The sequence below is a fragment of the Panthera uncia genome, chromosome B1 (assembly GCF_023721935.1).
Source record: "Panthera uncia isolate 11264 chromosome B1, Puncia_PCG_1.0, whole genome shotgun sequence".
NCBI classification, from domain to species: Eukaryota; Metazoa; Chordata; class Mammalia; order Carnivora; family Felidae; genus Panthera; species Panthera uncia.
The window spans coordinates 105,809,063-105,824,951 of record NC_064811.1 but is presented as its reverse complement, the minus strand read 5'-3'; the positions used below and the strand labels follow the sequence as shown (position 1 = coordinate 105,824,951).

The window sequence follows — 15,889 nt, the reverse complement described above, 5'->3', positions numbered from 1 at the left end:
TCAGCTAAGGTTCACCAAGTCTAGTCACCTTAGCTCAGAGAGGAGTAGAGTTCAATTGAAGAATCTGAATTTGGGAGTGAGGAAGACCTGAACAAATGACTTGGTCAAGTGCTCTCAGCTCTGAGTCTTGCTTTCCTTACCTGTACAGTTAGGATAAAAATACCTCAAAAGGTGAGGGGAACATTCAATGAAACAATATAGAGCTGAGCTCAATATAGGTGCATAGCTCCCCACAATGGTTATTTTTAAAAAACTTTTTATTTTAAAACAATAGCAGATTCACATGAATCCTAAGAAATAATACAGAGAGAATCTGTAAACTCTCCAACTAATTTCCCCCAATGGTAGTATTCAGCATAACTACAGTAGAGGAAATCAACATTGACAAAAACTTAGACCTTATTCAGATTTCACCCATTTTGCATGCATTCATTTGTGTGTGTACTTAGTTTTATTCAGTGTTATCACATATCCAGTTTCCTGTGACCATCACCAGTCAACAGTTCCATGATAAAGATCCCTCAATGCTATCCTTTTACAGCCACAGCCACCTACCTCAATCCTGGCAACCACTAATATGTTTTCCATCTCAATGATTTTGATATTTCAATAATTTTATATAAACGGAATCACAGAACAAATAACTCAAGATTGTTTTCTTTCATCCAAAGTTCCTGCATGTATCAAAAGCTTACTCTTTTTTAGAAATTTGTTGTAAAATATATGTAACATAAAATTTACCATTTTAGCTATTTTTAAGAGTATAATTCAGTGACACTAAGTACATTCACAATATCATAAAAATATTTCTACTCTCTACTTCCAGAACTTCATCATCCCCAAATAGAAACTCTGTACCCATTAGATAAAACTCCCCATTTTCTTTCCTCCTGGCCCCTTAATTCTATTTCTTGTCTATGAATTTAATTTGCCTATTCTAGATACCTAAGTGGGATCATACAATATATGTTTTATCAACAGTTTGTTTCTCTTTATTGCTGAGAAGTATTCCATGGTGTGATGTACCATAGTTTTAACTATTCACCTGTTAAAGGACAACTGGGTTAATTCTAGATTTTGATCTATTATGAAATAAGCTCCTGTGAACATGTGCACACTAGTTTTTGTGTGAATGTAAGTTTTTATTTTCTGGGATAATGCCCAAGGGTATAACTGCTGGGACGTATGATAAGCACATGTTTAGTTTGTAAGAAACTATTGTTCTCTTTTCTAGAGTGGCAGTTATCATTTACATTCCCACCAGCAATATAGGAATGATCTAGCTTCTCTACATCTTCACCAACATCTGGGGTTGTCACTATTTTAGCCATTCTGATAGGCGTGTAGTGCTATCTCACTGTGGTAGATCGATCACTTTAACGTTTATTTATTTTTGAAAGAGAGAGAGAGAGAGAGAGAAAGAGAGAGAGAGAGAGAGAGAGAGAGAGAGAACGAGTGGGGGAGGGGCAGAGAGAGAGAGGGAGACACAGAATCTGAAGCAGGCTCCAGGCTCTGAGCTGTCAGCGCAGAGCCCGACAAGGGGATTGAGCCCACAAGCCATGAGCTGAAGTCAAGACACTCAACCAAGTGAGCCACCCAGGTGTCCCACAAAAATCACTTTTAAACTCATATACTATATTTGTTTTTTTCTATCTTCCCTACTTATTTTAAAACCAGGTAAAAAAAAAACCAAAAATACTGATTTTTCTATTTTAATTATTCTTCTTCACTTTAGAGGGGTGGGCAAAGATGAAATAAAATTTTGATGTCCAAAGTCAGAAGTAAAAGGGTCATTAATATCCAAATTTAGTAAATAATACATATGGCATTCTTACTTGTGACTGAATACCTTTACATTATAAATAAGATAGGATGTCTTTATAGAAATACTAAAGATGTTCTTATCTCAAGTTCTAATAATTTGAAATTTATTATAAATACTTAGCAAAGATCAAAGTTAACTTTAAAACTTGTAATGAGATGTTATTTATACTGCTAGGAATAGATGTTAGTAACAAATATTCTGGTTAACTCAGGAGTTAAATTCTCCATTTGGCTTAGTCTTACAGAAATTATCTTTTGGGGGAGGTGGGGTGGGAAGTGTTCAGTAAAGACTTAACTCAGCAGGCCTGCACTGCCCAAACCATTTATATACTGAGATCTTCAGGACCCATCCTTGACCAGTTTCTTCAAGATAACATCTAAGCCCTTAGAAAATTCTACTGATTAGTTTCTTTGTATGAAAGAAAGCCTTATTAGGCTTTGGGCCACACCAGACAGTTTATGCTAATATGTGAATTTATGGTGAACACCTGTTTTGTATGCTTGGAACATTGGGCTAACTTATATGAGTTTGATCTCTTGGGTTAGGGAGTAGTGGCTAGAGTCTGAGTAGTTAATGACACTCACATTCCTTGCTTATGCAACTGATCTCTCCAAAAAATCCTGGACTCCAATGCTCAAGTGAGCAATCCTATTTGGCAACACATCATGTGTATTGTCACACATTGCTACTGGGAGAATTAAGTGCTGTCCATGTGACTCTACTAGGAGAAGACCACTAAAAGCTTGCATCTGGTTTCTCCCAGACTCTATCTGCCTTTTCCCTTTATTGATTTTAACTATATCCTTTTTGCTGTAAAAAAAAAAAAAAAAAAAAAACAAAAACAACTCATGAGCATAATAGCTTTTCTGTGTTCTGAGTCCTAGTTAATCACTAAAAGTGAAGGTAATCTTGGGGACCTCTGATACAGGTTCTGAGTCAAGAAAAGTTCTAATTATTATAGCTAGCAGCTAAGAAAGACAGGGATATTTTTCTGAGTGCCTATCATCAAGCACAGTACTATGATAATAAGCACCTTATAAGTAATGTCATCTAAACTTCACCAACTATAAGGGAGGTATTATTATGTCCAATTTTTAGATGAGGAAAATAAGGATCAGAGACGTGACTTTCAAAAACCCACAAAGCTAAATAACACAGTGTCAGGATCCAAATCCAGACATTCTAAGTCTAAAGAATTTTCTTCATTACCTTTTATTTCCCACTACATATTAGATGGTGCAAAGTACTCCGTAAACATTTCTTAATGAAATATAGACTGTGAAAAAAGGGGAATAAAGGATATACAAGGAAATTAAAGAAGACAGCAACAAACAAATGTTCCACAAACAGTTGCTTTTATAAAGAACCCACTAGAGGGCGCCTAGGTGGCTCAGTAGATTAAGCATCTAACTTCAGCTCAAGTCACGATATCACCATTTGTGGATTTGAGCCCCACGTCAGGCTCTGTGCTGACAGCTCAGAGCCTGGAGCCTATTTCAGATTCTGAGACTCCGAGTCTCAAACTTGTGCTCTGTCTCTGTCTTTCTCTCTTTCTCTCAAAAATAAATAAACATTAAAAAAAAATTTAAGATTCTCCCTCTCCCCCCTGCCCCTTTCTCCTACTCTCAAATAAATAAATAGATAGATGGCTAGATAGATAGATAAATAGAGAAATAAAAATAAAAAGAATCTGCTAGGACAGCTAGATTGGTTGGTTGGCTTTGGCTGGTTGGGGGAAAAAGAAAAAGAGAAAGGATGAAGGCAAAGAGAGACTGTGTAAGGGCAAGGGGAAGACTTTGTAAGGTATTTAAAAGGGAGACCTTAAGAGTAATGTAGGTGGTTTAGTGTATACAGAGGCAACAAAACAAATAGAAACCAAAACAAATGACATATAGCTCATATGAATAGGCAATTTTAAAACTGAAATTTTATAACCAAGGGAGTGATTACCTTGAAAAGAAAAAGCACTTTTTCAATTCAAAAAACAAAGGGGGAGGGTGCCTAAGTCGCTTAGTCGGTAAGCGTCTGACACTTGATTTCAGCTCAGGTCATGATCTCACGGTTGTGAGAGCAAGCACTGCATCGGGTTCTGCGCTAGGCATGGAGCCTGCTTAAAATTCTCTCTCTCCTTCTTACTCTAACCCTCCCCAGCTCAAGATTTCATGTGCTCTCTCAAAAAACCCCAAAAAAACAAAAAGAAAAAAAAAGAATTTTCTACCTTCAATTTATTGCTTCCTGTTTTTGTTTGATTTTCTTCCTATGCACTTTAATCTCAACTAAATAGAGACTTAGTCATAAAAAAGAAAAAAGAAACAATGTACTTCTTTAAGAAATTAAATACCTCAGATATGTAGGAATACATATCTGTACACTGCTTTAAAAAAATTTTTTTAATGTTTATTCATTGTTTGAGAGAGATAGAGAGAGAGAGATGGATTGTGAATGGGGGAAGGGCAGAGAGAGAGGGAGACACAGAATCTGAAGCAGGCTCCAGGATCCAAGCTATCAGCACAGAGCCTGACACGGGGCTTGAACTCATAAACTGAGAGATCATGATCTGAGCTAAAGTCAGATGCTTAATTGACTGAGCCACCCAGGCACCCCTTTTATTAGAAGGAGAGAGATAAAGGGAGAGGGCACACATGCATGCAAGCTGGGGAGAGGGGCAGAGGGAGAAAGAGAGAGAACCTTGGGCAGGCTCCATGCTCAGTGCAGAGCCTGATGTGGGGCTTGATCCCAGGACCCTGGGATTACGACCTGACCCAATAATCAAGAGTTGGATGCTCAACTGACTGAGCCACCCAGGAACCCCTGTTGACTACTTTTTTTTGCTGTAGAACAGTGCAGTAGAACAGTGATTATAACATGTAAGTTATATTAAAATTAATACTTATTCAGACAAATATTATCTTGGGACAAAAGATCCTTTAGTTATTAAAATCGTGTTAAGAGATTTAGAGAAACTTGTAAAAAATGTAATTCTATATTTCTCAAATATAGTTTCTATAACATAATACATATCAATATGTTAAAAGTTCCTATGTCTTAATTACTATTTCTTCTACCACTTTAGCACCTCCTCCCCAAGTAAAACATCACAGGTTAAGACAAATGCAACTACTTCTTAGAAAATAATAGATATTAAAATGTACTTACTGGGCGCCTGGGTAGCTCAGCTGGCTAAGCATCTTACTCTTGATTTTGGCTCAGGTCATGATCTCAAGGTTTGTGACATTAAGCCCAGCATCAGGCTCCAGTGCAAAGCCTGCTTGGGATTCTCTCCCTCTACCCTCCCCTGTTCACACTCTTGTGCACACGCTTTCTCTCAAAAATAAATAAATAAACCTAAAAAAATGTACTTACCTGTTTTTCTTTATTAACTCCAGACATGAAAAGTTGTTTGTATTTGTCCTTAAAAGCAAAGTTTAGAGCTTGTGTTGGAAAATACCGGATAACATTTGCCAAATTGCCACGCCAATAACTGAAGAAACCTACCAAAAAACAAAAACAAACAAACAAAAAACATACTAAATATAAACTTGTATTATTATTTAAAAATTCCCATAGTTTTAACAAACTAAGTTATTTGAACTATCTAAAATTTATACTCTTTCTCATGAGAAAAAATTAAGTTTATGTGTGAATCCACTGAAGAAAACAGGCAGTGTTAACTCCATGTGCCCCATTCCAATTTTGTTAGTTTCCAATAAAAAGCCTTAAATACCTCAAAACCTATGGAAAGTATTATCAGTTGAATACAGGGCTTTCTCCTAGTAGAAAAACAGAGCTCACCAGTATTTGTCAGAGAAGCTAGTAACCCTTAGCCTTATTTCCAAATCATAACATACAATTCCTATTATTAGAACAGAATTGGTTTGTATACATACATATGAGAATGAGAAAGCTGTTAAGAGTCTAAAGTATCCTCACCTTTATGTTCTGGAACCTAGCCAGAAAAGGGATCAATTTACAATTCAAGGCAGTCTCCAGAGGCCTGATGGAGAGATTAGAGGAAACTTTCCAGGCCAATAATCTTCCCACTTCAAATCTCCATGGATTGACCAATCCTTAAAATTCAGTCATTGTGTTACCCCTGTAATTCACAACTACCTTTAAAATCCAGAACTGATCTAGAATACAATAGGATATCTCTTAAGTAGCCATAGTTGTGTCTACTAGATTACAAATTGTCCAATGGTTTGATCTTGCTACTTTGAATAGGATACCTCTAGTCCAAACTTGGAGAATACCCAGAATCAGTCTTCTAAAGATAAAGATTCAAATGAAAATAATCTCTGTTGACTGGGCTGAAGTTCAGAAACTGAAAGTTATATTTATTTGCTAAATAAGAAAGTCTGCTTTGTGGGGGAAAAAAAAGAATCTTGGTGAGTCCCAAACTGCATATAAAGCAATTACACAAAGATAATTAAGAAACATATTTAAAAGCTAAGAAATAATCTGAGTATTCACAACTGATTCAGTCTCTACTAGGACATTTAACATGTAATGGTACTGAGTGCTTCCTAAGTACTTAGTATGTGCTGGCACAGGACAAAGGCTGTATATTTCATTTAATCACCACATTATGCTTATGAAATAGGCTCTCCTACAGTACCCATTTTATACATGCACAAAGTGAAACTTTAAAAGTTTAAAAACTAAGGGGGCGCCTGGTGACTCAGTCGGTTAAGCGTCTCTTGATTTCGGCTCAGGTCATGATCTCACAGTTCGTGAGGTAGAGCACTGCACTGGGCTCTGTGCTGATAGTGCGGAGCCTGGTTGGGATTCTCTCTCTCTCCTTCTCTCTCCGGGATTTAAATTGAAAAAAAAAATTATTTGTTTAAAAAAAACCCTGAGTTTAGAAAAAGTGTCATATATCAAAAGATATTAGAATTTCCATTTTATACATGGCCCTTAAATATTAAAAGTCATTTTGAAAATGGTTGACCCATGGGAGCCTGAGTGGCTCAGTCGGTTGAGCATCCGACTTCAGCTCAGGTCATGATCTCACAGTGTGTGGGTTCAAGCCCCGCGTCGGGCTCTGGACTGACAGCTCAGAGCCTGGAGCCTGCTTCAGATTCTGTGTCTCCCTCTCTCTCTGCCCCTCTCCCACTCATGCTCTGTCTCTCTCTCTGTCAAAAATAAATAAACATTAAAAAAAAATTTTAGGAAATGGTTGACCCAGCTGAGTGGTACTGAAATATTATGGGTTTTAGATTATAAGTTATTAGTCATAATTCTATACTTATGATTATAGTCTGAATTAATACTTCACAAAACAGTGTCATATTTAAGAGCAGTATAAAGGATTGTAACTTTGGCTAATGAATTGTATATAAATGGAAGATTTTGGAAAGACATCTGGAAATTAACATGAGAGTATAACATAGCGCTGGATTTATGATTAAAAAGGTTTGTTACAGTTGGCTGAAGAATATATTCTTTTTAGGAACCCTTTTGCACTGCTGGTAGGAATGCAAACTGGTACAGCCACTCTGGAAAACAGTATGGAGGTTCCTAAAAAAATTAAAAACATAACTACCCTACAACCCAGGAACTGCACTACTAGGTATTTATCCAAAGGATACAGGAGTGCTGATTCGAAGGGGCACATGCACCCCAATGTTTACAGCAGCACTATCAACAATTGTCAAAGTATGGACAGAGCCCAAATGTCCACCAACTGATGAATGGATAAAGAAGATGTGGTATATAGATACAATGGAATATTATTTGGCAATCAAAAAGAATGAAATCTTGCCATTTGCAATAACGTGGATGGAACTAGAATGTATTATGCTAAGCAAAATAAGTCAGAGAAAGACAAATATCATGATTTCACTCATGTGGAATTTAAGATACAAAACAGATGAACATAAGGAAAGGGAAGCAAAAATAATACAAAAACAGAGAGGGAGACAAACCATAGAGTCTCTTAATGATAGAGAACAAACTGAGGGTTGCTGGCAGGGTGCTGGGTGGGGGGAAGGGCTAAAGGGGTGAGGGTCATTAAGGAGGACACTTGTTGGGATGAGCACTGGGTGTTATATGTAAGTGATGAATCACTAAATTCCATTCCTGAAATTATTACACTATATGTTAATTATTACACTATATGTTAACTAATTTGGATTTAATTTGCATCCTTTTTAGCAAAATTGCATTTGCATGAAAAAAACCTAGAAAATTCATCAAAACACAGGCCAATGTCTCAATGAAAATCTAGAAACAAATAAATCCCTAGAAGTATACCAGGAAAACTGGCAACTCTTAATGGGTTATATCTGAAAAAAATATAATCTCACATACATAAAATACTTTTGCATATATTTCACAGAACTCATGGATTCCTTGAAGCTATAGTGTCAGGTTAAGAACTCCTGTTTTAATCTTTTTCCATAGATCACCCTTAAAAACTTTATTCTTATTCCTTTCTTTGCATCTCACTGCTGTACCATGCTTTTAGGAACTTCAGTGTCCCTGCTAAGAGTGCAAAGGGAGAGAAACCTCAAAGTGAAATTCTGAATGCATTTTCTATAGGAATGTTATTTCTGGGGGCTAGGTTTCAGGGTTTTATTCATCTATAGTACACTAGGTACCTACATAAGTTTCCTCAGGAAGATTACAAAAACCTACTCTGTATAATGCAAGTTTATATCAAAGACACTCATTTATAAATGAATATCAGGAATACATGCTTGTAAATTTGGGGAAGTATACATACTGATTAAAGAGTTAAAACTTATTGAGCACTAATTGCAACAGACACATGGTTGAATATTTTACAGGCATAATTTTGTTTAACTCTCACAACTATCATATCAGGTAGGTACTATTATTATACCCAGTATATAACTGGGGTAATTGGGGCTGAGATAGGTTTAATAAAAACTGCTGAAGGTCACAAGGTGAGGAAAAGGCTGGGACTTGATTCCAGAATCCAACTCCAAACCTAGATCTATTAAATTCTACTGCCTCTCTATAAAAATCCATTCTGGATAAAAACAGTATTTTTTGGTCAGATAATCCATTCTAGATAAAAACCAGTATTTTTGGTCAGAAAAAAACAAGAGAAAAGGATGATGCAAATGTAGGAGTATTTTGATATTCTCTAGTCATACAGAATAAAAGGGCAATTTCCTAAGATATAATCACAAAATTGGTAGGGAAAAACATAGTGATTGTGGTATCTTTCTTTGCTAATAACAAAATATCTAAGTTTTTTACTTAATTGCTAAGAAAAAAATAATTTCTTCAAAATTTAAGGCTGAGAGGGGCACCTGGGTGGCTCAGTCAGTTAAGCGGCTGACTTCAGCTCAGGTCATGATCTCGCGGTCTGTGAGTTCAAGCCCCGTGTGAGGCTCTGTGCTGGCAGCTCAGAGCCTGGAGCCTGTTTCAGATTCTGTGTCTCTCTCTCTCTCTCTCTGACCCTCCCCCATTCATGCTCTGTCTCTCTCTGTCTCAAAATAAATAAATGTTTAAAAAAAAATTTAAGGCTGAGAAAAAACCATCATGAACTTAATTCTGAGAAAATAATTAAGAATTAAAATGGAACAGGGGCACCTGACTTCGGTTCAGGTCATGATCTCACAGTTTGTGAGTTCAAGCCCTGCATCAGGCTCTGTGCTGATCGCTCAGAGCCTGGAGCCTGTTTCAGATTCTGTGTCTCTCTTTCTCTCTGCCCCTCTTCTGCTCACACTCTGTCAATCTCTCTCAAAAATAAATAAACATTAAAAAAACACATTTAAATAAAAGAATTTAAATGGAACAAACAAATGAACTTGGGGGAAAAGAGAAGGAGAGGCAAACCATAAAACAGATTCAACTATCGAGAAAAAGCAGGGTTGCTAGACATGGTGGGGGGATGGGTTAAATGGGAGTTGGGTATTAAGGAGGGCCCTTGCTGTGATGAACACTGGGTAGTGTATGTAATTCTACACCTGAAACTAATATTACACTGCATGTTAATAAACTGGAATTTAAGTAAATACTTGAAACAAACAAACAAAAGAATTAAAATATAGACCTGATGAGAAAATGAGAAAAAGTTACTGGTCAACTTATTAGCCAAGCCATGATAATGCTAAACATGTTTGGGTATATATATTCTAGACTGGTGTGCTACTACATGTTTTGACAATATGCCTATCAGTAAAAACTATGTAAGGCTGACTCTCAAATATGTACACATTAAAAAGATTATATATATTTTCTACTATACTACTCTGCTATGCACATTTGTAAAAATACCCAAAATAGAAATTAAAGGATGTAAAGATTCTTCATTTAAAAACCTTTTATTTGGTACCTAGTACATAGTGAACCTGCTAGGGATAGCACTAAGGAGCAAATTTCTTGGGTTTACGGAGCTTATATTTTAAGGGAGAGAGAACAGGGAGACAGACTATGAACAGATAAATATGTCAAGTGGCTTTAAGAACAAAAATAATATGTGGACATGGAGATTGAGGAAGGGCTATTTACATAGGGCAGTTGGAGAAAACTTCTAGATAGGAGATATTAGAGAATAACTTAGCATTCATTTGAACAATTAAACAATATATTTAGATATCTTGCTAATCATGGTGTTTTCACACCATTATTTGCTATTATCTCAAAGCACCCTTGAGGTGAGGTTCATTCTTAAGAATAAAATAAAATAAAATAAAATAAAATATTTTAAAAAATGTTAAAGAATAGTGTACATGAATATATATTTCAAATAGTCTTCTTGATACTTTCAAATATTCAAACAGTCTTCTTGTCTCTATAAATCCAACTGAGCAAACATAAACTATGTTTATTACATAATAATTGAGAAAGGGTGCCTGTCAGCCCCTCTTTAGTATGCAATTCATTTTCTTTTTTTCAGAATGCCTTAGTGTCTTAGGATTTGTAACTGACATTTGGCCCAAGCATAGATACCAGTCCCAATTCATATACCAAATATTAGTAATGTTTATGTTTACTTTCCCATTTTATTTAAAATGATGCCTTTCCATATCCCAAACCACTGTCTTCAAGATATAAAAAACCTCATAGCCAGAAACTCCTAAAAGAGGAAAGAGAGATCTGGTAGATGCTTAAAAATGAGCTGCCTAGATCAGATCTTTAAAATATTTGTTTACTATGTATGAAATAAAACAATTATTTTTTAAAAAACAATTACTTTAAAATATTCTTACATATATGCCTATTGTGCCCAGTGGAAAATTATAGCACAGACACCAAAATGTTACCTGTGGGGATTTCAGTGGTGAGTTGTTTTACTTTTTCATTCTTTATATTTTCTAATTTTCTATAACATGAATTTTTCATGTAATAAAGGTTTAAACAGTACTAAATAAAAGTGTGCATACAAAGTTTGAAGGTCACACCAACAACTAAAGCATACAGTAAATCTTTAAGAACAGCATCAGTCAAGATAAATCCAGAAGCTTTTACAAGCCAAGGAAAGCTTATAGGGTGTATGAAAGATACCCAAAGAGATGTTGAAAGCTAAGTCCAGAGATTTAAAATGAAGAGATCTATCCTTGGTGTAGAAAGAAAGCAGAGATAAGTAAGAAGATAGTGAGAGACCATCTACTTGTGCCTTATGGGTTCATGTCTCTCAAGTTCATTTCATGTTGCCTAAAGAAAGGAAAAATTATCAGTAAAATTAGAGGAAACATGAAACACAAGAGAAACTTCAGAGCATTTGAGATGAGGATGTGCCTTGACTTTCAAAAAAGGGACAGGAGGTAAATTCCAGAAAATAACAATTTCAGAACTTCATTGCCCAGTAAAATTCCAGAATGATCTACCCTAGTGATTCTCAACCTTACCAGGCTCAAGTCCTCTATATAGAATAAATACTTAACATTACTTCCTTTAGGATCTAGAAATAGAATTCAAAGACTGTGACTTCTTCAACAATTTTTTAAAAATCCATATAATGCCCTCTCTACCACACAAGAAGAGAAAATAAACGCATTTTAAATAAAATAGGGATTATATTTTATTTTTTAAATGTTTACTTATTTTGAAAGAGAGAATTGTACTGAGAGCTGTTCACTATTGTGAAAACTCATGTCACCATGAATGCTTACACATGAGTGGGGGAGGAGCAGAGAGGGAGAGAGAGAAGCCCAAGCAAGCTCCACACTCATTTAGTTCCTGACGTGGGGCTCCATCCCACCACCATGAGATCATGACCTGGACCAAAATCAAGTGTCGGACACTTAAATGACTAAGCCACCCAGGCGCCCCTAAAATAGGCATTTTAATTAGTAAATTGGTGAGGCATGAACACACCACAAAATTGTCAGATGCTTGCTTCCACTTAATAATGAATGTTATACTTTAGATACCATTAACATTTCTTTTAAAAGGGCTTAATAAATATATTTGTGTATATGTATGTATAATGATCATGAATTCAGTAGTTACAAATGAAGATGATGCTTAAGTGGTGATCAAATATCACAAGAATTGGTAACATAAGTTTTTACAATGGTGAACACCTTTCAGTACAATTCTTTAAAAAAATTTTTTTATTGTTTGTTTGTTTTTGAGAGACATAGAGAGAGAGATCAAGTGCAAGCAGGGAGAGACAGAGGGAGACACAGAATCCAAAGCAGGCTCAAGGCTCTGAGCTGTCAGCACAGAGCCCAACGTGGGGCTCAAACTCACAAACCATGAGTTCATGACCTGAGCTGAAGTTGACAATGGACTGAGTCACCCAGGCACCCCCTCTTAGTACAATTCTTAACAAAACAAAATACAACAGTCCTTCTACTCACAAGGTAGTTGAATTACTGATCAGTATATATGGAAACTATGTCCCAGACAGTTTGTGTTCATGAGTAAATCAGAGTTAGGTTCTAAGCTTAGAAAATCATAAACAGGTTTTACTACTACATGAATGTCTAGTGGGAGAAGTGAGCCATTTAGGTTGCAGAATAAGTGTTTGTTGCACAGGCCTGGCCATGTACAGCAGCAGAATGTTTAGCATCCCTGGATTTTGCCTTTTATATCATTGCAATTATGTATTATACCCTTCTATCTTTGTGCTAAACAAAGAATTCCCTCCAAGGTTGTAAAAATGCCCCTAGATGGCAATATTATCCCTGTTGTGAATTACTAGTCTCTTAGCATAGGATGTACCACGGAGTGTGTATTCATAACAAGGCCTTGTTTATAAGAACATAAAACATCTCAAAGTTCTGCTTATGATCATCTCATCGGAGGGTAAAGAAAGCAAGCACTAGAATACTATTTAGAATGATCTCAATTTACAAGATCCATATTGAATATGTTTAGGTTTAAATATTATTTAAAACAGTTAAAATATAAAATAAATTAGCACTGATCAACACAACCTGACTAGAATATTTAACTTTACCTGACTAAATATTTAAAGCAGATTAGCTAATAATAAAGAGTCCCCTACTTCTGTGAAGAAGTCTTAGAATATAAACCAAGTGGAGATAGGTTCCTACCTTTCCTGTAAAAACCTTGGGGGAAATGGGAAGCTTACAAATGGGAGTAGAGAAATGTGAAGCACTATGAAAGATCTGAGCTCAGCTGTCCAGGTGAGTATCCTAAATTTACAGCTTAGATGATGCCTTAAGAGTTACACACCAAAAAAGCCCAAAAAACAAAAAAACAGAAACAAAAAACAGTTACACTCCACCCTAAATACCACACCCAACAGGCCTAGAGGAGTTGTAACTACATCTCTGGGGAGAGAATGGTTTTCTCATGGAAGAGTAACCTGGCATAGACTTAGGAGTAGAAGAAAGGGCAGGCCCTGAAGTTGAAGCCACTCACTTCTTGTTCAGGCTACACAATAAACAGGCCTATTCTCTTTTTAAAGTTCTTGTTGAGTTTTCAACTGAATACAACTACATGGGTGATTTATAGAAGATTTTTGATAAATTTATCCTCTTATCTACTTAGCTAACTTAAGAGCAATTCTGCAACAGAAGGGTATTTAATGGTTAACAAAACGCTTTATTTATCCCTTGAAATCATTTCGGTATCACTGGAAAAAAACCTTTACAATGAAAAAAAAAATCAAAATTTTAATTAAGGCAGGGCTGATACAAAAAGAAAAAAACTGGTAATGTTATTCTCGTCTTTATTTAAAATTTTGATATTTTGCTCACTTTGGATTTTTCAAATTAACTTTGATTTTTAAAAATACTGCACTAAAATATCATTTGTCTTTACTGAGTTTTGGGGTACCCTCCTCCAATTTGTGCACGGGTGAATGCCTCTTTAGTTTCAGCCCTGGTCTTCAGTAGTTCTGAAGAATGAACAGAACCTCTTTTCACTCAATAGGTAGCAGAGTATTGGGAGGCTCCTACACTACCATACTTGGAGTACTTCTAAGAATATTATTTCAACAAATATTTAAGCAACTTAAAGCACGTGTTAACATGCCTAATGGCATCTCCCTCAATCCTGGGAGGTCAACCATTTTCCTTCTGACCCAGGCACAACTACAGCAAGGTGTAAATCCCGATGTGAAGGAGAAACTTAAGCGAAAAAAGAGAATGTGGTGGCCTCTCCTACCCAGGACTGGTCACGTTACAGGTCTTCCTGGCTCTGGAAAGGGGAGCCTCTTAGGTTGGCTAAGAAACTGAACTGTCAACGGTATAGAAACAAACGCATCACGGACAGGCACATCTGTGGTGCAGTTACCCACTCCCGCCCCTCTCCCCTTTTCTGGCAAGCTGACCCAGACCGGGAAAGGTTGGCATGGTGGCCTCTGGTACGCACCCTGCTCGCGGGGAATCCGCACCAGGCAATCCACCATGCCTTTGTACTGAGACTCGGCGCTGATCTGTCGGGACGACGCCTGCACCTGCAACAGCAGCTTCACCCGCTCGATGGGCGCCACGGCTGTCTTGGACACAGCCGCTGCGACCCCGCCGGCCAGTAGGTCCTTCCCGAAGGACACGGGGTCAAAGAGCCGCTTTTCCGACTTCTTCCCCTGCCTCCCCTTCGGAGGTTCACGCTGCATGGTGGGAGGACGGCGGTAAAAATGGGCACCAGCACAAGGAAAAAAAGCCTGAGAGAATCTACGAAGGGAAACCTAAAACCGCTTCAGCTTCGTCCTGGCGGGAAAGCGACGCTCAGGTTGCCGCGAGATCGGCGCGCCAGGGCCTGGGGGAGTTCGCGGAGCTGCGCAGGCGCCTCCAACCGCCTCCCGCCTTCTGGCACCAGCCACGTGACTCCCAACACGTGTCTCCTCAGCGCTGAGCGCTGCCTTTGATAAACCCGGGTCTGGGTTTTCCTTACTGCCCGCAGTGTTAGCAGGCGATGGGTACTGAACTGTGGAGGTGCAGGAAGGGAGAGTGCGTAACTAGTCCTGTATAAATATATTTAGTAGGCAAAACTAGAACATAGTAGAGTAAGCCAACGTGTGGGGTTAATCAAGTCTTAAATTTTGGTTCCCAGAGTTACCCTTTCATTTTCTCTTAAAAGTTGCTTTATTTCTGCTCCTTGAATTTAGCAGGGCTTGTTTATCTAGTCACATTTTCAGTCTGGCTTTGCTGATTGCACCCCAATAGCTTAATTCGACATGTTCCTCTTTCGTTTGGATTTTATTTAAATTGGTAATTTCATCTGGAGCAGTGTTTCTCAATCCAGACAGCCGAAAGAAGAGAGGGCTATGCTGTTTTAACTAATGCTTGGGCTTGGGGAGGCTGAGAACCAAAGACCTATTCTAGAACAGTACCTCACAAACTTAATTTAGGATCGCTTTTCACTTTAAAAAAACTAAGACCACTAGGAAGCTTCTGTTTTTGTTATATATTGATATATTTATATTCAGAAACTGAAACTGAAATTTTAAAAATATTAATTCACTTAAAATAGCCCATATAAAAATAACATTTTTAAATAAAAAGTAACTAGTTTTCAAAACAAATGAGAATAGCCTTGTTTTTTATTTTTGAAAATCTCTTCAATTCCTGCCGTAATAAACGACAGCTGGATTTACATGGCTGCTTTTGTACCCAGTCTACTGCAATACCACACATTGTGGGGCTGTTGGAAAACTCCACTATGCACTGA

The 15,889-nt window shown here is 37.1% G+C and overlaps 1 protein-coding gene across 1 annotated transcript in view; it reads right to left on the bottom strand.

Annotated features, from left to right (window-relative positions):
* Window positions 1-14,981, bottom strand: part of SLC25A31 (solute carrier family 25 member 31) — a 28,105-nt gene extending 13,124 nt beyond the window's left edge. The window contains exons 1-2 of the mRNA XM_049631155.1: window positions 14,591-14,981; window positions 5,189-5,316 (exon numbers count right to left, since the gene is read on the bottom strand). Coding sequence (XP_049487112.1) covers window positions 5,189-5,316; window positions 14,591-14,834 — 372 coding nt within the window. The 5' untranslated portion in view covers window positions 14,835-14,981. The remainder of the gene's footprint in view (window positions 1-5,188; window positions 5,317-14,590) is intronic.
* Window positions 14,982-15,889: the final 908 nt, after the last annotated feature.